General features: G+C 51.0%; 7 protein-coding genes across 7 annotated transcripts; 6 read left to right on the top strand and 1 right to left on the bottom strand.

Moving 5' to 3' along the window:
- Positions 1-517: 517 nt before the first annotated feature.
- M431DRAFT_8111 (hypothetical protein) lies at positions 518-2,200 on the top strand (the record flags this gene model as incomplete). The annotated part of the gene is made up of 1 exon (XM_024923002.1): positions 518-2,200. The coding sequence occupies one exon, from the start codon at positions 518-520 to the stop codon at positions 2,198-2,200; it is 1,683 nt and encodes a 560-aa protein (XP_024771464.1).
- An 855-nt stretch (positions 2,201-3,055) lies between these two features.
- Positions 3,056-3,396, top strand: M431DRAFT_226965 (hypothetical protein). The gene has a single exon (XM_024913615.1). It carries the CDS (start codon positions 3,093-3,095, stop codon positions 3,357-3,359), a length of 267 nt encoding a protein of 88 aa, XP_024771463.1. The 5' UTR covers positions 3,056-3,092; the 3' UTR covers positions 3,360-3,396.
- Positions 3,397-4,392: 996 nt separating this feature from the next.
- M431DRAFT_226962 (hypothetical protein) lies at positions 4,393-5,356 on the top strand. The gene is made up of 4 exons (XM_024913614.1): positions 4,393-4,453; positions 4,540-4,809; positions 4,957-5,022; positions 5,124-5,356. The coding sequence occupies exons 2-4, from the start codon at positions 4,732-4,734 to the stop codon at positions 5,205-5,207; spliced, it is 228 nt and encodes a 75-aa protein (XP_024771462.1). The 5' UTR covers positions 4,393-4,453; positions 4,540-4,731; the 3' UTR covers positions 5,208-5,356.
- Positions 5,357-5,504: 148 nt separating this feature from the next.
- Positions 5,505-7,520, bottom strand: M431DRAFT_498061 (hypothetical protein; the record flags this gene model as incomplete). Its single annotated transcript, XM_024917661.1, has 2 exons — positions 5,505-7,277; positions 7,464-7,520. The coding sequence occupies 2 exons, from the start codon at positions 7,518-7,520 to the stop codon at positions 5,505-5,507; spliced, it is 1,830 nt and encodes a 609-aa protein (XP_024771461.1).
- Positions 7,521-9,732: 2,212 nt separating this feature from the next.
- M431DRAFT_121918 (hypothetical protein) lies at positions 9,733-12,803 on the top strand. The gene is made up of 3 exons (XM_024912146.1): positions 9,733-10,476; positions 10,900-11,871; positions 11,963-12,803. Exons 1-3 carry the CDS (start codon positions 10,228-10,230, stop codon positions 12,767-12,769), a joined length of 2,028 nt encoding a protein of 675 aa, XP_024771460.1. The 5' UTR covers positions 9,733-10,227; the 3' UTR covers positions 12,770-12,803.
- A 1,751-nt stretch (positions 12,804-14,554) lies between these two features.
- M431DRAFT_149236 (hypothetical protein) lies at positions 14,555-17,938 on the top strand. The gene is made up of 3 exons (XM_024912792.1): positions 14,555-15,154; positions 15,215-16,969; positions 17,051-17,938. The coding sequence occupies exons 1-3, from the start codon at positions 15,001-15,003 to the stop codon at positions 17,671-17,673; spliced, it is 2,532 nt and encodes an 843-aa protein (XP_024771459.1). The 5' UTR covers positions 14,555-15,000; the 3' UTR covers positions 17,674-17,938.
- A 657-nt stretch (positions 17,939-18,595) lies between these two features.
- On the top strand, positions 18,596-22,262 carry M431DRAFT_510929 (hypothetical protein). The gene has a single exon (XM_024919565.1). It carries the CDS (start codon positions 18,916-18,918, stop codon positions 22,111-22,113), a length of 3,198 nt encoding a protein of 1,065 aa, XP_024771458.1. The 5' UTR covers positions 18,596-18,915; the 3' UTR covers positions 22,114-22,262.
- Positions 22,263-24,200: the final 1,938 nt, after the last annotated feature.

Raw genomic sequence — 24,200 nt, 5'->3', positions numbered from 1 at the left:
CGTAGGTATAGTAATGATGCAGTTGATTTTACCTTTAGGTACCTAGGTACGTACAAGGCTTGCTAAAATGGCCAGGTTGTGCGCTTGTATATATTGGGAAGTCGTCAGTTCCGAGACCCACTTACATCGAGCAGTTGCCAATTGCATTACACAAATAACTCCAGTCGCTCACAAATATCATCAGGTCTCTCAAGAGCTTCATCTTCCAAAAAGAAAGGGAAAATAAATCGCCCATAATAGAGCTAGACTGTGTAACTCTATAGCTTCAAAATGAGTCCAAAAAAACTTGCCCTCTCCCCAAGGCGAATTGTGTATGGCGTAGTTACTTGCTTAAAATGTCTGCCTACATCTCGTCGCTATGGAAGGAAGGAGCGGACGAGGTCGACAGGATGGGAGGATACTATGAGTATGGATGGAAGATTTTTCTGTCCTTGTCTTTTGTTCAGTAAGCTTCATCTCTCGGACGATTCGACTATAAAAGCGATTATATACACAACAAGACACGACCGAGACGATAATGGCGAAGCACGAGCGACAAGCTGACGACAGTGCACCTTTGGCCAAAAAGGTGCGATACGACGACGAGAACCCGCAGGAATTGAGTTTCCTAGACGAAGTTAAGAAAAGTTTCAGCGCGGACGGCGCTGATTTTGGTCAAGTGTTCCTGTCCCTAATCCGTGACAAGGATCAGAAAGATGACATTGTTCGGTTTTTAGAACAGAACGTCGTCTGCAACCCTGTCTCAGTGGAGATGGACGCCTTCCTGGAGGACGAGAATGGCTCAACCTGGGCCACCCACGACGTCGACATGGATCGAGCCTGGTCCGACGTCGTCGAGCAACTCCGTGGAGTCGGATTCGACGACTCTATTATACGCCTGTTGTCGAAACCATCGGGGCCACAGAAAGCAGCTCTATGCTGTTTGTGGCATTATCCAACCTTTGCGACAAAGAAGCGTTATTTCGGGTTAACACTAGATAGATCTAACCCTTGTTTAAAGTACCAGTGGAAGAAAATTGCTGACAATAGCAGGGTCCGGACTCAAGACACCTATCCCATGAGAAGGATTTACAACTCCCTGGGGCCACAATGGGAAGAATTGTTTGCTAACTATACAGAAGATATCGTGAATGTCTGTCACGATTTTGCAAAGGAGGCCCTTACATCAGCCCCCTTTAGTATCGTTTTGGGGGCTTCAAACTCCAAACTTGTCCGCCAGTTGCTTGATGGCGACGAGGACTTACTTGTGGATGACGTTTCCCTCCGGATTCCTTTTAAGCTATTTGGGCGGGACCCTTGCGTGGTTATCCGGGATAAGAAAACCCGGCAAATACTTCACGTCATCTTTTTCAGCTACCACGGGATGTGGTTTCTTGTGGCAAAGGACCCAATAAAGGAGGTCCTACTGCTACATGACCTTATCTGGAATGCGGCATGCCAATGGAGCGGCGTACCTATTGCGCAGGAGGGTTTCTTTTCGGACCGTCAGGATGCGATTCCACGCGACCTGTTGCGATGTATTATCCAACTTCGACACGTGGAAAAGGAATCCGGGATCATCCTGGAGCACGAAGAGGGACGTCAGATCCTCTCCAACTACCTTTCGAGGCCCGAACACGCGGAGTTTGTGGAGAAATTACGGCTGCTGCCAAAGGAGGACAGCTTGTTACGCACTGTACTCCAGTACTGGAATATAAAATCGTTGGCGACCAAGGCAACAAAAAATTGGCAGGAGAGCGAGGCTGCCCAGCGACAGCGGGATGCGCTCGACAAAGGGCGCGCGACGCAGGCAACAATAAAATGGCAGGACAGCGAGGCTGCCCAGCGACAGCGGGATGCGGTCGACAAAGGGCGCGCGACGCGGGCAACAAAAAAATGGCAGGAGAGCGAGGCTGCCCAGCGACAGCGGGATGCGCTCGACAAAGGGCGCGCGACGCAGGCTGCCCAGCGACAGCGGGATGCGCTCGCCAAAGGGGGCGCCAAAGGGGGCGCCAAAGGGGGCGCCAAAGGGGGCGCGACCATGGCAACAAAAAAACAGCAGGAGAGCGAGGCTGCCCAGCGACAGCGGGATGCGCTCGAGAGGCGCGCCAAATGGAACGCTAAACGGAGAGAGATGTCTCGTATACGACTCGTAGCGCGGCTACAAGCTAAATTAGCTGAAGAAGCTGAACTGCGACGGCAGAGCGAAGCTATACAGTAACTATGAGATAGCTCCGCAAGAGCTTATGATGGAGCTGAGGTTCTAAGTAAGTTTTTATACTTATTTTTACCTATTCGAAGAGCGACATAGTCGCTTTGTTGATATAGGAGCCGGGACTGGTAGGAAACCGAGTTCAGCAGAACAGTAGAACCGGTATCAGTCTGGCGGCCGTCGGATGCAAAATCTGGCTGAGGCCCGTTTGATTTAGTATCTACTGAATCGAGTGGCAATAGAGTCTCTGCTTGTCGGGGGCTCTGTAGCCGCTTAATGTCCGTCTACTCGTACTAACCCGTCCGCGTGATCTGGGTCCTTTGACAGTTACAATCTAGAGATCAGGTCACGATGGCGATCTAGCTAGGTGCGGCTTTTTTTATGGGCTAGATCCGGCGCATCGGTTATGGGGTAGCAAGAGCTGGGATTTTGAGGTTAAGTAGGTAGAGAGGGGTGTACTGGGCTTTTAAGCATGAAAGTAATCGTGATTGAGTTTATTGACAATGGTTCGACAATCTACAGAAATCGATGATGCGTGTCGTGTGTCCCACTTGGGATCGAGGATGTTAGTTGACAAGCCTAAACGCTTTGACATGTGTGTTGACTCGGCTGGAGCAAGAGCCATATTTGAGCAAAGACACAAGATGTGTGAGAGACGAGATGGATTTAATGGTCTGAAATCATATACTGCAGATCAATGCCTGCGTTACAATCACCAAATTATTGATGAAACTTGAAGACTACCACATAGAGAAGCTCGATGATTCTAGCTTTAATTGGCGGTGTCGCAGGTTTACACGTCGTACGTCACAATATCAATGCGATTTTCAGGGACCACCTTCAATTACGCAGGGTCTGAGTGATGTCCACCGCAAGGGACCAGCCATGTCCTCCCCAGAATATGTCATTTTATTTCATTTCCTCCAAGAGTCCAATCACTGGAGATGCGACATCCGATCTTCGTTCTACCAGGCGCGGCTTCTATTTTTACTGGCAAATTCGCCTCTCTGACGTACGTACAATCCCTCCAATCTCCTTTCCATTTCTTTTTTTCCCCTTCATTTTCCGATACAATAGGGTTACAGCACGTAGGAATCCATACGGCAATGTTCTGGATCCCGCACGACAGCGGCACGGCTTCAGGCACCACAATGCCGAGAAGCCGTGAACAGCCACGATTTTAATGGGGCCCCGCCTGAGCTGTAGCTGTGTCCCCTCGATTTAGGAAAAATGAACGGGCCAGGGATTTTGTTTCCCTCTTGTGTTGTAACGCAAGTTCGTCATGCCGGAGAGAAGATACAAACACCGGTGTACCACTGCTTTCTGCAGATTCAGCCAGCCTTCTCCCAAACTAGCTTCATTATTCTACGAGTATCTTTTTCTTTTTATTTTATTTTTCTTTAGTGTGGTTGTCTATTTTGCTCCTTACTTGTCCTCTTGTGACATGTCTGCTTCTTTGCTTATACCTCTTGTGGGAGTGCGTATGCGTGTGGCTGTTGCTAGCATCAGATCTTTATTCTTGTGACCTTGAGACGTGGCTGTAATAGCGTCTGCAATTGGACACGGACACGTCCGTGGGAACAAGACCCGGTACACGCGTTTGAGTATCTCTGAGCTGGGTAAGAATCCCGATGGCTGGTGTTTATGCTTGAAGTACTACTCGTATTCATCTCTTGTATACAAGTATATCACATGTGTGAGTCTCAACGGACTCGGGTTCTCACGGACAATCTCCGTCGACGTACGTACGTACTCCTGCATCGCCTCACGATATCATCTCCATCAGTGACAGCAAACTCCCACGGGAGGCCGCAAAAGAAACAAGCATTGAACCAAAAAAAAAAAACACCCAATGCCAACACACTTGCAACTCACCCAAAACACCCACTAAGCCCCATCGCGACAATCCCAAAGCCCTCGTCCACCAATGAGCAAATCCCATGCTAAGCACCGCTCGGCTCATTCGTGCCGTGCAAACCGCCCGCCCATGTCGTTTCGTGTCCCAGAAATCCAGAAAAAGCTGGCCAGTGGTTCCACCCCGAGTTCCATAGCCCAGTCAATCAATATCAATCCAGTTAATCAATACTATCAATCCAGTTCCTCCGGACTAGGCGGGATGTGGTAGTATCTACGCATGAAGGATACCTGTTATAGCGCCAGTGCGAGACACCAAACCCCCAAAAAAGCGAGCAGCCGAACATGCCATTCCTGCTTGGCTCAGTTTCTTCGATGGGCGGTAAACGGGATCGTCCTGATGGGCTAGTACGTAGCAATAAGCTGATGCTGCGCCCCTGGAGTGTGTGACTGACGCTGGCGTTTGCGTCTCGCTCGTTTCGTTGTTATCGAAGGCCAAAGCAGCTCCCTCCCACGATAAGTTGATCTGACTTAAAAAGAGTCCCGGTCCTCCACCCCATCTACCTAGCTTCCCCCCCTTCTCTTTTCCCTCCCATTCTTACTACTATTCGTATACGATAATAAATCACCTTCGCTAAACTATTTTAAACGGTCAACGCCTTTCTTTTTTAACCACAATCAACAAAATGTCTTCTCCTCAGCCCCAGATGGTCGCCCAGCAGATGACTGCCGAGTCCCCTGCCCGAGTCAGCTCCGAGCAGCCGGTATGTGCCAACCCAAGACGCCCATTCGCTTTCCAATGTTCAGCACGATTATTAGAACGAAGAAATCAACAAAATCTATACACAATGCACATATAGATAAGAAAAAATGTCTAAATGCTTGTCTTGCTAACACTATTTCGTTTGCAGCGTCCCATCCAGCCCATGGCCATGGAGTCCACCGCTAGCATGCGAGGTGGCGAGGGCGAGAAGGGTGTAAGTGCCACCACTACTATATATATCTCCATCCCACCCCAATAAGCACGCCACATCCGCGATCCGATCTGTTGATATCTGACATTTTGTTCCTTGTATAGGCCATCTGCTGCGGTATCTGCGCCGGTCTTGCCTGCTTCGAGTGCTGCGAGTGCACTGAGGACTGCTGCGAATGCTGCTGCTAAACGGTGTTGCGCAAGGATATAATATTGAACATGGAAATACCTTGATGGAACGGGAACGACATGTTCCCAGGAGCTTTGTTTCTTTGGCTGTATTGGCCATTTAATGATATGATATCCCAGACTATTCAGTCTCGACGAATAGAGCAATACCCACAACTTTTACATATCAAGAGATTTTACATATTCGGTTTCCACCATGTGCTCATTAATGTTCATGTTTCTTTTTTATCTAGTCCCTTTTGGCTTCTCGTTATGGTTTTACTACCTCATTTTACGCAGCTTTCAATGATATCCGTCTTATACCACAATCTCCGCCAGCTTCTTCACCACATCATCATAGTATCGCACCGACAACCTCTCCGCCACCTCATCAGCCGTCTCGTCTTCACCAACCTCCAAACCCAGCTCGTGCTCCCCCGTCAAGCATCTCCTCGCCGCCTCCTCAAACCTCTCTCCCATCTCAGCGCCGACATCAGCTACACTCTCAGCAGCGAGCAGCTGGCTGCGCACGTGTCGAACCACGTCCGACTGGCCCTTTGCCAGCCTCATCTCGATTCCGAGCACCGCCTCCACGGGTTTCCAGTGCGCCAGCTCGACCAGGATGACGCCGAGGCTATATATATCGAAGCTCTTCTTCGATCGCTGGCGGCCCTTGCCTTGGTTTGACTGCGCCAGCGGGTGTCGGTATAGGTCGTGCTCTGCGTCGGAGCCGGGGATTTCAGTCACTTCGTCGGAGCCGCCGGGGCGGGAGAAGTCGAAGCCTGAGAGGTAGACTTGAGAATAATCTACATGGCCCGACTTTGTTCTGAAGAAGAGAATGTTGTGGCTGCGAAGACCTTTGTGCAACCAGTTGACTGCATGGAGATAGAGTAGACAGTTGCTGAGGGCATGCGCCAGCTTGATCCTGTCTGTAACCCTGGGTTTGCGGATTGCCTTGTCTAGGAGCAGTTCCCTCAAAGACACCGGTGGGAGGCTGTCATGGAGATCATCAGTCTCTGGGCGTTCGAATATCAAACCCAGCCGCCGGTCGAGAATGTCGACATCATCCTCCGGAACATCTGGATCTGCCTTGTCAAAGAAGCCGATGCAATGAGGCGTCCGAAAGGCTTCTGGCTTGGGACTGTGGTTGAGCAAACAAGCCAGCTTCCGCACTCTGTCGACAATGTCCGCTTTGGACAGGCAACCAGGAGTTCCCGCGGTATCGTAGTCTTTCCACTCGATCCACACCTTCTTCTTCCCTTGGGCAGTCTTCATGATGGCCTCACACCGCGGGTCATCCAAGTCATCCACGTTGGGGTCCAATTCTATGAGATACTTGGGCATCTGGACAAGACGCGGGTCTCCCGGCTTGGCAAGCCCCAGAAAGGCCGCCACAGCTTCGTCAATCACCGCGGGAGCATCCGACTTGGGGTCAATGGTCTCATTGAACGCCTTGAATTTGGCCAGCTTGGAAAGTTGCCTCAGCTCGGCCATGCTTGCTTCTCTCTCAACATTCGACATTCGTGTGCGTGTTGATGCGCCAACATCTCTGGCCTCCAGCTGAGCCTTGAGAGCTAACACAAGATGGCTAAGGTCGGCAATTTTGTGATGAAGAAGCAATACGCCCCGGTTGGTATCCTGCACCGTGTGTCGAATCTCAATCTGCAACGAGTGGTCCAGGATGTTCATCATGCTGTCATTCAAGAGAGTAAACTTGGACAGCAAGTGCTCGAACCCTTCTTTGTCAAAGGATACCCACTTGAGCCTTTTCAAGCCCTCCTGTGACTTTTCTTTGAGACTCATCATGGCCTTTTTAATAAACAGCCTCTTCTTTTCTGATATAGGAAAGCTGGCCTGCTTGGCGTCCTGCTCGGGGGAGATGAGGAAGTCGCCATTGTCGCGAACGGGAGTAAGGTTGTTGTGCTTGTTCTGGATTTCGAGAAACTCGTCAAACAGGCATTGGACTTGCACCAGTAGATCTAACACAGTCTGGCGATGGAGATTGAAAACGTTTGAGTTTAGGATACGGTCTTGGTTTCCCGTGTTCACATCCAGCAGTCCAGATGTCTCGCTCCATGCGAACAGACGCTGCTGCTCCAGGCGGAGGCGTAGATTGAGGTATTTACAATCATCATCATAATCGAGAGCCGTAACAAGCAATTGTATGCCTTTTCGTAAAGAAGATTCGGCAGAATGTTAACACAGTTTTGCACACCAGCTTCAATCACATGAATGAGTCTAGGCCAAACACATGCCTTGAATACAGGAGGTATATACTTGCATCCCCAAGGATGCAACGCCAAGAGCCAGGCCAGCCAGGGAGACGGGATCCATGTATGCAGATGTAGCATGCCGTAATAGCTAATATAACTCTGTCTTTCTGGTACACCGAGATTTCCCAGTAGAAAAATAACTTTTTGTCAGATATCCAGGCCGGAATCTCCCTGGTCAGCGTGCCGAGGGATTTGACGTTCAAGTTTGTTGGGTGAGAATTGGAGGCTGATGCAAGCACAAACAGGCCATGTTGTCTATTGGTACTGTACGGTATGGCGCACCAAGATTCATGTTACATGTGTGTAACGAGGGCTGGACGGGACTAGCGAATTGCCTACGAGATGGTGTGGGGATGGAGCGGAAGAGGACCGAGGCATGGCGAATCGTGGACCGAACCGACGGCGGCAGAGGGCGAGACAAGGGGCAGGGGAGAGGATTGTTGGTGTTGGTGGTGAAGATGTTCTTTTGTGTTATGATAGGTACAGCCACATATACGAGTACAATTCGATATATTATACAACTCTACGCTTGCCCTACCTCTCTGCCAACAAAAGCCAACTATTTTACATACGAGTCCTTAACCCAACGTGAACATAGAGAGTCACGGCGCCTATCCTACGGAAAAGGGCTCAACAAGACGCCCGATCCAAGGCTGAGAGCAAATCCCCGAAGACGGAGCCATCTTGCTGGTGTTTCTTTTCGCCCCTTTGCCCCCCCCCCCCCTAACATAAGGCTTAGATCGGTCTCCATCCACAAATAGTCGTTCGGCACAATTACATAGTACAAGTCAGTACCAGGGCAGTAGTTCCTGTTGGGTGGCGCTCGCGTCTCGGCGTCTGATGGGTTACACGACAGCAACAGCAAAAACGACACTGTGAGAAGTGAACACGCGCGTCGGAACGACGGGGCGTAGCGATTGGCCCGCGAAAAGGCGGCTTGCTCTGGATCTCATTTTACAGATTGCATTAGCCTGAGAACAATGTCGCTGGGTTCCGTAATTGAGTGTTTGTGCTCCCTTGCAGTTACAGTTGGGCCCCCGGGAAAGCAGAGGCCCTTTTGGTCTGTGTTCGTTGTGGGTGGGTTCAAGCCAGCTTCCGCTGCGGATAGCGTCAGAAGTTTAGTGGTGCAGTTGCGGAGAAGATGGGCAACTTGTAAGATCCATGGATTACACCTAGCACTCTGTAGATTGCCATATAGATATATGTAGATTCATCGTCGGTGCCTTGTTAAAGCCCGATATTACCGGCAAGTGGCTGGATGCTTTACTACTAGTATCCATTGATATCTATCTCAACTCAAGTCTGAGTGCTTGATGGTGAAGGTACGTGTATTCACGCATCGTGATCCCGATCCGGTAGGTACATGGTTACTTCACCTGCAGAACTCTGGTATGGTGTGCTCGTCATGCGGACGGCTGGCAGCAAAAAGGAAAGAAAGAAAAAAAGGAGTACAGTGGGCTGTTTCAATGTGCGATCCCCTGCTGTACTCGAACACAACTTTTTGCGCGGCTGCCGTCTTATCTCCACGTAAATTGGAAATCCGAAATCCAATCCATCCAATTCTTGTACCGTACCGTCTCCGTCTCTGTCTCTCGCACATGGCTGGAAGTGGCGCTCTGCTAGCAATCTGACGGGCTTTCAGCGTTCTTACAGGCGGCTTGGCCTGCGGAGAGGGCTCCGCGATGGCGTCCAACCACTGTGCCAGGTGCCTAGTACCGCTAAGGCAATATGGGCAACAGGGCGCATGGCGCTAGATCGAGGCCAATAAGTTCCAACTTTCTGCACTCTGCGATTAGCCCGGCCGTGTCTCACATCTACCGGGCCGCGGTGCTTGGGCTGCATGTCTGGAACAGCCCTTTTTTTTGATGAGTCTGAAGATGTGATCAATGTGCTGTTGTGCTGTGCAACGGAATGTTATGCTATGCTGTCATATTGTATCAATTCCATGGGATTCGTTTCGGAGCACTGCCTCCCGTTCCATGGCACCCTTGGAAGCTATCAAATGTACATGCATGTACTCGATCTTAGTAATTGGATCGGATGGTTCACTGATCCAACACCATTTGCGCCGGTCGAGATTAGCAGGGCCCCGGACAGGTACTTGACGGTACCACCAGATGCATCGCCCAACTCTGTTTTAATGTCTCAGGTACATCTTGCGCAATCGCCCCTGGTACCCTCTACTTCCGATGCTCTGCGCTCTTATTTGAATCCAGCAATCGGCGCTTGTGCTTCGTTGCAGGCAGATTTCAACCAGAGAGTGCACGAGGGAGGCAACAGCATTATTCATACAACCATTGCCTGCTTCTCCCGGGCTTCCGGGTTGCAGTTGGAACGGGCACTTATACTAATAGGCGCGAGGACTAGGCATTCATCGTATATCGTAATCCCTGTGCCAACAAGCAATCCAAGCAAGGTAGACACAATTTGATGTGCCCTGTTCATATCATTCATTACGGCTCCCTGCTTCCCGTCCGCTGCTAGCCAGTCCACTCGAGGCTCAAGTGACGAAAACACACGGGAAAGACGCAAGTACCTGCTACCGCGGAGTGAGAGAGCCGGGAGTCCCTGGAACTACCGCAGCACGTTTGCCCGCACCGTTGAACCATAAAATTTCCCCACCCCGGACGTGCCAGCGAACCTCCTCCCCTGAGCTTCAGTCCTCAATCAAAGAGTTCCTCTTCCTCTCCATACTTTCTTCTTTTCTCGATTACCAGCAAGATTTCTCACCCGTCCAGGCCCGTCTGACGAACTCAACCACCAGCGCCATGGCCAACAGTTCTGGTGTGCAGCAGACACCCGTCGGGACCCTGTCACCACCTGATTCTTCGTCATCTGCATCTCAGTCGCCGATTTCCCCGACGCATGGAGTCCGGATTCCTCTCGCAGTCGCCGACGTGCCCGATGCTGGCCTGGCTAACAGGAGCCCGGAGGACCCAGTCAAGGCCTCCGAGCTGAAGGACGACAGCGATGGACGCTCGCGGGAATCCGCTGTTCCTGCGGCTTGCTTGGCTTGCGTAAGTGAAACAGTGCTTTTATTGGTTTTATTGGTTTATTTCCTTTTTTCCTTTTCGTCATCATCGCCGACCTCGCTTCGGGGCGTTCGTTTGATACCCCAGCGACATATGCAGAAACCCCAATTTTCTCGATGCATTGATTCGGAACGAGTCATTTGAAAGAAAGAAGAAGAGAAGCAGAGGAAAAGAAAAAGAAAAAGCAAAAGAGCAAAGAGGAGGAGAGAAGGAGGAGGAAAGGAGAAGGAGGAGGAGGAGAAGCAAAGTATGAGAATCGCATGCTGGTGGCAGTAGTTTTCCATCCATGAATCTCGTACTGTTCTCGCCATGTTCACCATTGCCAAGAGACCCAAACCCATCATTCGATTGCGCATTGACACAATGGATCACGTCTCGCTAATCACAAGTTCGCGTCCGATCGTATAGCGGAGCAAGCATCTCAAGTGCGATGGGCAGACCCCGTGCTCTCGATGCGTCGGCTCCAACTTCGAGTGCATCTACGTAGCATCTCGACGCGGCTACAAGGGACCCCGTCGAGGACCAGCACACAACCCAAACAAACGCCATGCCACATCTCCTCCCGACACAGACTCCATCAGCATCGCTCCGTCAGACTGCCCCATGCTGCTCGGCGCCGGTGTCTCCAGCGCCATGCCGGTGCCGCTTCCCTCGACCCCGATGGCCATGCAGAGTTTCAGCCCCAACGGCCTGCTGGCCGATGCTCCGGCGACGCCTTTCCAAACCACCCCTGCCGTCACGCAGGCACAGCTATACCGGTCGTATTGCAGCATCAACGGCATGGAGCCCGCCAACATGGTGACGGGTACCCACCTCCCTTTCCCCGCTCACTTTCCCATGCAGACCCTCCAGGAGAGGTGCATCGACTCCTTCTACCGTTACTTTCATGATTCACACCCCTTTGTGCTCCCCAAGGAGCACCTGCTTCGCTATGCCAGCGAAAACTCCATCGACCCACTCATGGCCGTGATCCGATGGGTGGGATCGCTTTTCATCGATGTGGGCAAATCACGGCTGAGTCTGTACGATGACGCCATGCGGCTTCTAGACGACCTGACCCAACCTCAGGACGGCTTCAAGGTTCAGGCGATGATGCTGTCAATTGTGGCGCTAGATGGCTGCTGTCAAAATGAAAAGGCGGCCCAGTTACTTGGCCGAACGGAGACGCTGGCTCTTTCCATTGGCCTTAACAAGGCGCACTTTGCTACTCTAAACGGACGAAGCAACCCAGTGCTAGAGGAGAGCTGGCGGCGAACATGGTGGGATCTGTTCATCATTGACGGCATGGTTGCCGGTGTCCACCGAATGACCAACTTTTTACTTTATGATGTACCCGCCGAAGTCAGCCTCCCTTGTGAGGAGCACCAATATTTGTCTGGGGTAAGTTTCACTTAGACAGCTCTTGTTTATCTTAACCTCTCCCATTTCCACCCCAATCGAGACTGTTCTTGCATTAACACTCTCTTTGTAGCACATACCTCAACCTATGAGTTTGGAAGATTTGGAAGACCGGGAGTTTTCCGGTGATGAGCGCCGCTTCTCCTCCTTTTCATACAGAATTCTGTGTGGCCGTAACCTAGGCAGATTCATGAGAACCCCTCCCATTTACGGGCCAGATGACGAGAACCTGGAGAGGATCGAGAATCTCCTTACCAATTGGCGACTTCACTTGCCCGAGGACAAGAGAGACTCACTTACGGCTGACGGTAAGCTCGATGAGATGATGTTCCAGGCGCACATGATGATGTACGCCACGTCCATCCTTCTTCACCAGCCTCATTCGCAGCTCGACTCTTCACCGTCCGAGAAAATCACCTCTTGCGCACCATACCAGCTAGTCCCAGCTGGAGACCTCTTCAATAAGCACACGAAGCATACGATAACATCAGCCAACGGAATCAGCAAGCTGATTACACACCGAGTGCCGTTGCTTTCCCACACTCACTTCTTCACCTGCGTCATCACCCTTTCGTCCATTGTGCATCTCAATAAGTGGGCACTCTTCTTCATTCAGCACGACGATGACGACCTAAGGCAGCAGATTCGCCTTAACATTGGCGCCCTCAATGAGCTGTCTGCCGTGTGGGGCGCCGCAGAGAGAGCACGAGGACAGGTCAAGGGTGTAGCGCAGGAGATTTACCACATCAAGAAGGAACAGCAAAAGAACCCGCAGTACTGGCTTGGATTCACCCAGGAAGACGTTATGAACAGCATCGCCGCCGACGAATCCATCATCAGCAACTTTGATAGCATGCCGCCAGCCCATCTGCTAGGATAAAGCAAGGCTTGAGTGTAAGTCTTTTTCTTGTCAAAAAAGAGAAAAGGATATTGTAGATATGACGTGTCTGTTGGAAAGTACCTAGGTATAGAGACTGGGGAAATGACATTTACATACTAGGAGACCGCCTGCACAGTAACTAACCAGGCGGGTCTACATTGGGGAGTTTGAAATTTCTTACTGTCAGGAGCATTGAATAGGGCCAGAGCGTCGGTTGAGGCGCCGTTGTGAGACGACCTCTATTTTGGAATATTTGGGTACCTAAGATCTATTTGTATATTAATGAGTCATGAATCTCCTTGTCGAATTTCTATTCTATGGTTAGAAATTCCCAGTCGTCTTAATTATCTTATGGAAGAGTTGCAAGATGTGTTGATGCTGTGGTGTAAGGAGCAAGCATAAAAGGATGTCTCCTTTCACATGACTTATTACACTGACATTCAATAATACTCCTCGCTCAACATCGGTTCAGGGAAGAGCAATGCTCTATGAATATCGAATAAATCATGATTTTTACCATCAATATTGAAAACATTACTTCAAATTATCGGCAAATGTGAGATACTTTGCTTTCTACCCGCCAAATGCTCGTTACGTGGGTGATTCTAGGGTAGAGTTGGTTGGTGCGATGAGGATCTGCACCATAGCGGTGTCGAGCGAGCGAAGCTAAGGATAGACTCAAATCACAAACACAACACGGCGCACTACAGTATGAAGCACTTGCACAATCTATTCTCCGTGACATGTGGTAAAACACAGATCCGTGGATAGCCTCCTTTTTCAGGTCGATCGATGCGCTGGCAGGCCTTTAGAGTAGACCGCCAATCGGGCCCCTAAAAAAGACGGAGGCTCCTTTACTGTACGGTAGCCAAGACGGCCGCCATTCTTACTCTCCCAAGGTACACACTTGACGCACCAACAAGGGGGGGGATAAGGAACATGTGCAGCTGAGAAGAGTTGAGGCGACTTCACCAAAGTTCCGATTGACGAGAGACGACTAGCCTTTGCGGGAATGCCTAATGCAAAAGCAGAAGCAAGCGAAGACGGGCTCTTCTTTTGCGTGTTCCTCGTAATACTTTATTATAGAAACAGTACTCCGTACTATCGAAAAGGCCTGGGTGGATGCTCTCTGCCCATGTCAGGAAGAAAAAGCCACCTGTAGGGGTCAAGTCCTTAAAGAGGGCTGAGCGGGCGTGGCACCGTGTCATTGGATCGGCGCGCCAAACTGCAAAAGGGCCTGCCGGTCAAAACGAACGAACGAACGGATGGATGCAAGCAGCAATTAAGCTCAGTAGTGCTAGTTAATGCAGATATAGTGGTGCAGGCGAGTAATTGGCAGACTGTGGAAAGCAGAAAGCGCTGTTCTCAATGTCATGCTTCGTCACGGCGTCTAAAAAGAAACAGGCAAAAGAAAACAAACTCATCGCCTCAACCTTGATGAGCTAAAAATTCACACAAGCTGACCTGAAAAGTGGCGCCCCTTGTCTGGTCGCTGATGAGGCGGTGTTGTCACATGATTCGCCCAGTGTCTTCTGTCCAATGATTGACTCTCAATTGCATTACATAAACCGTTTCCAGCCTCTTTTAATCCTCTTAGCGGTGTACGTGGGTACCTCCCGTCGCCCCGCGCAACGGGAAGCTGCGCAGTTGGGAGTGGAGGGTCCAGCTGCTTCTGTTTCTGCCAGGCCAGGGCAGGCCTCGTAAGGATGGACCGCCTTGTCCGTCTTAGCCAAGGAGCTGCTGCATCTACTTTGTACTAAAGCTGCAGCAATTGACATTTCTCTGCCCTCCCAACCTTTTTCGGAGGAGCTGTTTTCTGTCCCCTTGTTGTTTTGACATTTCGGCATCTTTGCGACTTGGGCCATGTTCATGCTACACGCGATCCCGACTGAATGAGTTGAGCTTTGGCATTTGCAGCGACAATTGAAGTGATACAGCACAGCACAGCACAGTGCATCGCGCGCAAAAACCCCCACATTCGACGACTTACAAACAAACATCCAGATCATTTGCCCTTGTCGCGGCGGGATTCGCACGAGTCTGGCATTCCTGCGACACCCCACGACGGAAACACGCCTTGTTTGTTGGCCGAAATACCACAGAGGAGGAAGATTGAACCGCGCGCAGAAGCCAAGGGGGGCATCGGCCCAAAGACACTCAAACTGCCGTCGCACATCGCGCTCTGTTTTTGATCGCATCGCCAGCGCTTTCCGCCCCTCGTCGTCGCCGTCATGGCGCCGGCACCAGACCAACTCTCCTCGCCCGGTTCCGTGAGCTATGATTCCGACACCATGGTGGTGGGGGATGGGACGTGGGACTTTACCAAGAACACGTTCCTCCTCCCCAACTTGCAGGGCACCGACTTTGACACCATGCGATACAATGGTTAGTTTGACCTGTCTGAGTCAACCACGCTCTTTATTTGTCTGACAGTCCTTGATGCAGGAATGGGCAATCGCTTCTCCACGCTTCACCAATACCATACCATTATCCTGGCCCACGGTATCCTGGCCACCATGGTTTTCCTCTTCCTGGTTCCCTTCTCTGTGATGCTGATTAGGTTCTATACGAGAGAGCCGATCCATACGATTCGACACCACGCCCGGCTCCAGGTTTTCTCGCTCTTGCTCCTGACGGCCGCCTTCATATTGCCTTTCTTCGCCGTAGGCCCCAAGAGAGCCCTCTCAAACCCGCATCATGGAATTGGGGTTGCCATTTACGTCATGTTCGTTGTTCAGCTCGTCGGTGGTCGAATAATCCAGCACATTACCAAGATGCGATCCCTTCGCATTATGCTTCATCAGTGGCTAGGCAGGGCCATCGCTATCCTTGGAATCGTCCAGATACCCCTCGGACTGACTTTGTACGGATCGCCCAAGGTTCTTTTCATCCTGTACGCTGTTTGGATGGGATTCCTGTTGCTGGTCTACTTCGTTCTCAGCTACCAGGCTGAGGGCCGTCGAGACCATTACATTTCAGGAGGTCGCTCCGAAGCTGGCACTCGCATTACCGGCATTACCGAATCCGAATACTACTCCGAACATAGAGATGAGCACCATTCGAAGCTGAAGTGGCTGGGCCCTCTGGCCGCCGCCGCAGGAGTATTTGCTTTGGCTAGGGGACGCAAAAACCACGATGATGATCGTAGCCGAGTCCGCAGCAGGTCCCCGTCCATGTCGAGAAGTCGCGGTCCAACGGTAATCTCATCACGGCCAAGCTATTTTTCGGAAAAATACTCGGATGTTCCAGAACGAAGCGGCGGCGGAGGTGGTATGCTCAAGGCATTAGGGGGTGCGGCGGCTGTTTTCGGTGCTGGAAAGCTCTTTTCCAACTTCATGAGCCGTCGCGACCGGCGAGATGAGGAATACTCGGCTGTATCTACCGAAACCCCGCGCCGTAATAGGTCAGGACGCGCCATGACTGTGAGCGAGTACGCCAGCGAATATACCGATGATGCATCCACCATTCCGCCGTCGCGCGCCCCTGCCCCTACTCAGACCGCTTCCGCCTTTGGAGCTCGGGACTCGGGTCGGCGTTCGTCACTACCTCCTTCTCGTTCGGATATCCGCGGAAATGCACGAGGATATGATGACTCCGATTATTCATCCTATGTTTCTCCTTCGCGACGGCGAGATGAACCTGGTGGTGGTGGTGGTGGTGGTGGGTTTGCCAAGGGTGTGCTCGCTACCTTGGGAGTTGGGTGGCTTGCCAAAAAGTTTGCCGACAGGCGTGCTAGGAAAGAAGAAGATGACCGATTCAGGGAAGAAGAGGAGATGAGGTCTGGCACTCAATTCTCGAGGTACAGCCAAACCAACACGGAATACACATCTCCGATTAGGAGAGACTCTCGCCGTCCGCCCCAGAGGCGCAGCACCGTTACAGGAACCGAATTATCATCAGACATGACGGAATCTACGTTTGACACACAGACTGAGCTCTCACGCCCACCCCAAAAGGCGCCGTTGAGTGCTGCTGTCAGAGTGCCGCCTAGTACATCTGCGTTGCTCCCTGGTGAATCGCCTCCGCCTAGGCGTGGTGAGCGTTTGTCGATGCCTGCTATGCCCAGCGATCCCCATGGCGTTCTCCACCGTTCCGAGGTATCTGATGTGACTTCTCTGGCGGACCGGCCCACGGGACGCAATGCATCTCGACGACAGATGGACAGCGAAAGGGCTGCAGCTGAGGCGGCGGCTCGGGCTAGTAACCTGGCAGCAAAAGAGCGAGGACGGTTTGGCAGCAGTTCGACGAGCCAGCCTTCAGGCGCCAGGTCGAGGGTTCAAGACAAGGACCGAAACGTCACCTTGCGAAAACTCACTGAGGAGGAGTCTTTGGCGCGGAGGAGCCGAATGAATTCACAATCTAGTCTTTCCGAGTCTCCTACCAAGGGTCGCCGATACCGCAGGGACGATAGCCAGAGGAGGGCAGAGTCGGCAGCCGAGAGCAGGGCCGAAAGCAGAGTTCAGGACGATTCCAGCCGAGTTGGGCCACTCCCTCCGCCAGGCCCATCATATGCCAAGGACAGACGCGGCAGAGACTCAGCTTATTACTCTGGTCAGCCTGCCCAACCCGCTCAAGCCGGACCTTCTGGTCACCTAGCACCGCCGGGCATGCAGCTGCCCAATGCCAGTGTCTCTAGTATTGGCAGCCATGGCACATGGAGTGGCATGGGACCTCCAACAGAAGTCCCAAGCGGACCAGCAGCTGTGCCTCCGGTTGTACCGCCAGTCGTGCCGTCAACGGCACCGCCAACAGAGATTAAGGAGGACAAGGGCAACGAGTCGGCCGCAGACAACAGGAGAAGACGACGAGCGGAGCGACGAAGAGCAAGCAGCAGCCACCCTCCTCCATCTGGAACGGACACGTATACGACTGACACGTATGATGATACCGAGAGGGGATTCTGATTTACGACTCAACCCCTACTGAGTTTGAGCGGTACCAGCTGGCAAACGATGTGTTCGACTTCCGCTAGCTTCATGAACATAGCCATTGGTAGCCTGTGTACATACAGAACTAGGCTGGTGATGATTGTGATTTAATCTCTTTTTTCCTTTCTCTTGGTGGGATGCTGCATATGCGTTGAGTCGTAGGATACCTTTCCTTATCTATTAGAGGCGTTTGGGATGGCATTCTCAAGAACTCTGCATTTTGCTGCATTTGATTGATAATGTTTGGTTTTTTTCTTTTGTCATTTTTTTTCATTTCTCTTCTTAAAGATGATGACGGAACGGGATGCCTGAGATGAATGGGAATTTTGCTCCAAGGATGATGGGACGCCTGAGATGAATGGGAATTTCTTCCAAGGATGATGGGATACCTGAGATGAAATGGGAATTTCCTCCAAGGATGATGGGATGATCTGGGTTTAGAGATGGGATGGGCCATTGCGTATATGACTGTACATTTTAGTGAGAAAAAATTGAACAGATGGGGGAGGGTTTGATGGGAGGCTTATGTTGATATTATTATTATTGATAGTATGGCAATTATGAATGAAACGCAGTTTAGTTATTTTCGCATATTCGGTTTAATCTTGTCAATTGATGTTCATGGGAACCGTGAATTGAATTGAGCTGAGTTAAAGTCGATGCCAATTGATGGATTGACGCCATAGCGCGGCTTTCCATCTGCCGGCAAATGTTTAGGCGCAATTCCAGGACCCCCGACGTCATCAGGATCAATTGATGCCAATTGGAGTGCCATTGGCAGCCAAATTCACGCCCTGACTGACACTTGGGGGCTCTGGAATTGCCGGATCCCCTGGAAGCTTAAAATGTCTCAGTGCAGAAATCAACAAGCAAAAAAGCTCCAATTCCAATTATTCACGCACTTCCACTTTGCACTTCTCATCGTTTCGGCTTCGGCACAGCTCCACTACAGCTCTGTTAGCCAACCAGCTTTGCTCGCTGTTCTAGCTAATGTGGTTCTGCTGGGGAACACCGTAGCCCGACGCTCGACTTTTCTTCTTCTTCTGTGCCTTGTTTCCTTGTCTAATCTCTCACCTTTCTCCTTCTTTTTTTCAAATTGTATTCTATTCTCGTCTTCTTTAACCCCCGTCCAGTCTCCCAAGCATTCATTTTTTACTGTCTGAATCCCGAGAGGCGGCCAATGGCCTGCGTCGTGACTGCGACCCGCGGATAGACACCATGCCTCCAAAGAGCTCCAAGCCGGCCGACGGCCTCGACTACAAGGCCATTTCAAAGCAATTCGCAAAAGCCAGGGCGGCCAGGGAGGCTCGGGAAGCTCGGGATGCCGAGGCCAAAGAAAAGGGCCTGCCGACGGAAAAGGAACAGACGGAGATTCTAGAGCGGCAGCGCGAGCTGCTCAACACCAAGCGGCAAAAGGCCTACGAGCGGCGGTGGTGGTGGACGGCGGCCTTTTGGACGTGGCTGCTGGCTGTGCATGCTGTGGGCATCTGGCTGTTTGCGAGCGGCTTCCTGCTGACGAGGCTCGTGCTCGACGACAAGTCTAGCTGTGCGGCACCGCCGGTCGAGGGTTTGGCAGCCAGTCAGGCTGCGCTGGATGTGGACAAGGGATGCTGGCACCCGAAGCAGTTTGACCGGGCTGTGGTGATTCTGATTGACGCCCTGCGCTACGACTTTACCGTTCCAGAGGATCCGGCGGCGGCGCATGCCTTCCACAACTCGTTCCCCTTCTTGTACGACACGGCTGTCAAGGCGCCCCAGAATGCGTTCTTGCGGCCCTTCATTGCGGACCCGCCGACGACGACGCTGCAAAGGCTCAAGGGCTTGACGACGGGGACGCTGCCGACGTTTATCGATGCGGGGAGCAACTTTGCCGGAACTGCCATTGACGAAGATAACTTGCTGATGCAGCTGCGGGAGTCGGGCAAGAAGATTGCGCATCTCGGGGATGATACCTGGTGGTCCTTGTTCCCGGAGTACTTTGAGCCGAATATCAGCAAGGCGTACGACAGCTTCAATGTCTGGGACCTGCACACCGTCGACAATGGCGTCATTGACAACATCTTTCCGCTGCTGGAGTCGTCCAAGGACGGCCAGTGGGATCTTCTTATTGGTCACTGCTTGGGTGTTGATCATGCGGGACATCGTTATGGGCCTGACCACTCTGCCATGACGGCTAAGTTGCAGCAGATGAACGAGTTTGTGACTAAAGTTGCGGGATCAATTGACCATGATACGCTTCTGATTGTTATGGGTGATCACGGCATGGACGGAAAGGGTGATCATGGAGGAGAGAGCGACGATGAGGTCGAGGCGGCTCTGTGGATGTACTCGAAGCGACCCGTTTTCGGGAGAACCTCACCTGAGTTTGCTGTTCCGCCAGCTACGGCCAAGATTCGTCCTGTTAACCAGATTGATCTGGTGCCGACTCTTGCGCTGCTTCTGGGTATCCCTATCCCGTATAACAACCTCGGAAAGCCCATTGAGGAGGCTTTCGCGGGACAAAAGGGTAATGACTGGGCTAACCTGGAGGCCGTTTCGCGACTTGCATCTGCTGGAATCGAGAGATACAGACAGTCGTATTTCAAGGCCCGTGGTATTAAGCAGACGGTGGAACCGGGCTCTCCTGCTGCTTTGTGGGCGGCGGCCAACGTTGCTGGGCTGGCCCACAAGGACGCTTACAATTATCTTACGGAATTCGAGAATGAGACTCTTCAGGTCTACAAGGGGCTGTGGGCTCGGTTCGACGTTCCCAGGATGGTAGCGGGTGTGTTTGTTACTGCTGTTGGTCTTGTGATGCTGGTCATGTATTCGTCAAAGCCCGCAGACGAGGAGTTTGTCGTGGCTAATGATGCTGAGCTTGACTACGCTGAGAGGCGGCTGGAGCTTATGAATCTGAACCACGAAGACCAGGAGGTGCACCCGGACCAGCATTTCCACCGAAGTCTCTTGGGTGGACTGGCCGACGCCCGAGTGCTCTTTGTTGTGGGAGTCTTGATTGCCGTGGGATTGTATCGCAAGCAACCTATGGATGGTCTCGCAGCCTTGGTAGTCACACTCTTGATTACTGGCGTCATTTCCGCCCTATCTACCTCTGGCAGGTCGATTCTCAACATTCTTCCGCGCACGTTCTGGGGATGGCTATCTGTTGTTCTTACTCTTAGCCACTCTATTGGGTTCGCATCCAACTCGTACACAATCTGGGAGGACTCCATCCTACTCTTCTTCATTGCGACATTTGGCGTGGCTGCTCTGATATCCTCATTCCGCATCGAATCAAAGGTGGACCGCACAATGGCCATCTACCACACCGTTACGTTCATCATCATTGGGCGGTTGGCGTCGTACTCGAAACTTTGCCGCGAGGAGCAGATGCCCTACTGTACTTCGACTTACTACGCTTCCGTCACATCTTCTACGTCGGCCCCCTGGCAGCTCGCCATTCCTTTTGCCGTCTTCCTCATCCTTCCTGATGTCATCAAGGCGTTCTTGATGCCGTCCAAGTCATACGAGGGCCTGGCTCCTACGTGGATCGGATACGCTTTCCGTGGCGGCCTCTTCCTCTCCGCCTTGTACTGGACTATTGATGCCGCTAACAACGGTGGGTGGCTCGCTGATAGGCTCTCTGAGAGCACGCTCAAGTCTGCTGGTGTCTACTTGGCCCAGGTGATCCTCGCGCTATCCCTTATCGCTGGATCGACGTCGTTCGCCTGGGCGCCGCCAAACATCTCCATCTTGTCGACGTCTGCCAAGACGGGCCAGCTGGTGACGATTCTCGGCTACGGCAACGCCATGGGCGCTCGCTATCTCTTCCTGCCGCTCAACTTCCTCGCGGCATGCATCCTCGTCACCAAGCCCATGGGATCGGGTGCTCTAGCCCTCATGATGTGGCAGATTCTCTGTCTAGCTGAAATCATCGATCTCAACCAACTCAAGGCCGAATCCATCGGCCCCGTGATGCTCGCCATCCTAGGCAACTTTTACTTCTTCAAAACAGGCCACCAAGCCGTCCTCTCCAGCATCCAATGGGACAGCGCCTTCATCCCGCTCTTCTCCATCCGCTACCCGTGGTCCCCCCTCGTCGTCGCGCTCAACACGTTCGCGGGCCAGATCCTCGCCGCCGTGTCGGTGCCGCTCATCGTCCTGTGGAAGGTCGGGCCGAAGCAGCGCGGCATCCTCGAGACGACGGCCCGCGCGCTCGGGGTGTTTATCGCGTATTTCGCTGTTGAGGCGCTGACGACGATGAGTTGGGCGGGGTGGTTGAGGAGGCATTTGATGCTGTATAGGGTGTTTTGTCCGAGGTTTATGCTTGCTGCGCTGTTGTTGGTTGTTATGGATTTGGTGGGGGTTTTGGTTGCGTTGACGGGGGTGAGGAGTAATACCTTGGCGGTGTGCGAGGTATTTGGATGGGCGGAGTAGAAGAACTGTTAGATTTTCGAAAAGTTGACTACGAAACTTTTAATTATATGATTATGGCATGGGGGGTGGTAATGGAGGAGGGAGAAGGAAGAGTGGATTTCTTGGTGGGAGGCGGATGGGCTTTGGAATATACGGAGTATAAAATGGGCATGTTGATTGCTTTAGTAAATGAATATATAAACAAATAAACAAATAAATCCGATGATAGGATTGCATTTCATGATAGACGGTGCGGAGATTGGTCTTGTTCTTCTCTGAAGCCGTTGATGTAGGGTGGTAGTTTGCTGTGTGGGCTGCAACGACTTCCTCGAGGGAGGTTAAAATTGCTGTGAAGGACCGCTGGGTTCCTGAGATGATGGTGTGCTGGATGCCTTCTCTGATTAGGAGATCCATGTAACATTTGTCCTCAAGCACTTGGACGAGGTTAAAATTACTGTAAAGGACCGCTGGAGCAAATGTTACATCTCCCAATTAGAGGAGGTATCTAGTACACCATCATCTCAGGAACTCAAGCACTTGCGCGAGGTTAAAAATGCTGTGAAAAACTCTCCGCTGTTCCTGGCAAGAGTATGAGGCCAAGGCCTGTATTTTATGAGGCGATTTCTATCCCCCTTACAGCTCTGGAAAGATGACAGTTAAATGACTTGAGCTCTTTCTCTTGATAATCAAATGATAATAAAATTTTCTAGGTGTGGATGAGCTTTCAATCTCTGATTATTTATGCAGATTTATTTATGGTTTTTTTTTTTTTTTTTTGGAAATGTATGAGTTTTGATAGGGGTAATTGGGGTGGTCACAGGCTCTTGAAGTGGCAACAAATATCAAGCGGTGTCAGCTCGTTCTATTCATCTACTGCTCACCTTAGGATTTATCTATACACCATCTCAATTGACACAGAAGGTAGCTGAAGTCTTTACTTAGATATATACTGTTAGCATTTGAATGAAGTGCAATAAGTTATCATTCCAATCTGCAGCCTCATATTATAAACTCTAGCTCTCAGGAGTAGGTACGTTAATTATATTTCGTGAATAAATATATAAATAGATCTAATGATAAGATGATGTTCAATAACAGGTAGTGCGAAGCTTGAACTTGTTCTCTGAATCTTGTGATGTAAGCTGGCAAATTAGGCGGCAAACAACTATTCGAGGGAAGTTAAAAATGCTGGGCTGTGAAAGACGAAAATCCCATAGCCTCGCCCTTGAGTGTCAGGGAGCATAACGAGGCTGCACCTCTGCATTACCCGAGTGGATTAAAATTGCTGTGAAAAGGATATCCGCCATACAGAGTAAAATAACCATGAGCAGGAGCAGTCAGCCTCGTTCGCTTCATCTTCATTTACCTCAGCAGGGAGCTCCAATAACACGCGGACCATGGCAGTTGATGCAGTGATACCACACCTTGGCACATCGAGTATATCCTCTTTGCTTAGATGCATACGCAGTGAAATTAAGAATTACGTTTTTGTATATCATCATATATGATGTTGGCACTCGAATCAAGTGCAAGGATCTATTGCCAAGTCATCATTTCAATCCGCAGCATCATAAATCCAGCTCTCAACAATCACAGCCCCCCCATTCAACATCACATTGTCACATGCAATAGAAGATAAAAATCTGGCCCGAAAAATTACTGCATTTGTGAGAATGCTAGAAAATTACAAGAATAAAAAAAAGGAAAAGTAAGAAAATAAAACATCTTCCGTCTCGAAGATCAATCCCTCCCCCAAAAAATCTGAAATGACGAGAAAGTATTAAATCAGGCCACGCCCGGGATATCGTACAGCATGAGCATATTACACAGATATGCTCCTCCTTCCCTTCGTAGCATAGGGACCATTACACATAACATGAGATGAATTTCTAGGAAAAAATTGTGTTTGAATGCACACATTGCAAGTTTGATGACATAGGAAAAAGATAAAGAAAGCAACTCTTACTCCGCGGTGGGAGTAGCTGGTTGATCTGACGATGTTGCTGTCTTATCTGACTTACCGGTACTCTCTTTGTCCTTGTCCTTATCTTTGGTACTCTGCTCCTTCGGTCTTGAGGCTAGCGAAGTCGTAGAGGAGGAAGGTTTCT

Source organism: Trichoderma harzianum (genome assembly GCF_003025095.1).
Source record: "Trichoderma harzianum CBS 226.95 unplaced genomic scaffold M431scaffold_11, whole genome shotgun sequence".
In the NCBI taxonomy this organism is placed as follows: domain Eukaryota; kingdom Fungi; phylum Ascomycota; class Sordariomycetes; order Hypocreales; family Hypocreaceae; genus Trichoderma; species Trichoderma harzianum.
This window is presented reverse-complemented; position numbering and strand designations above follow the sequence as displayed.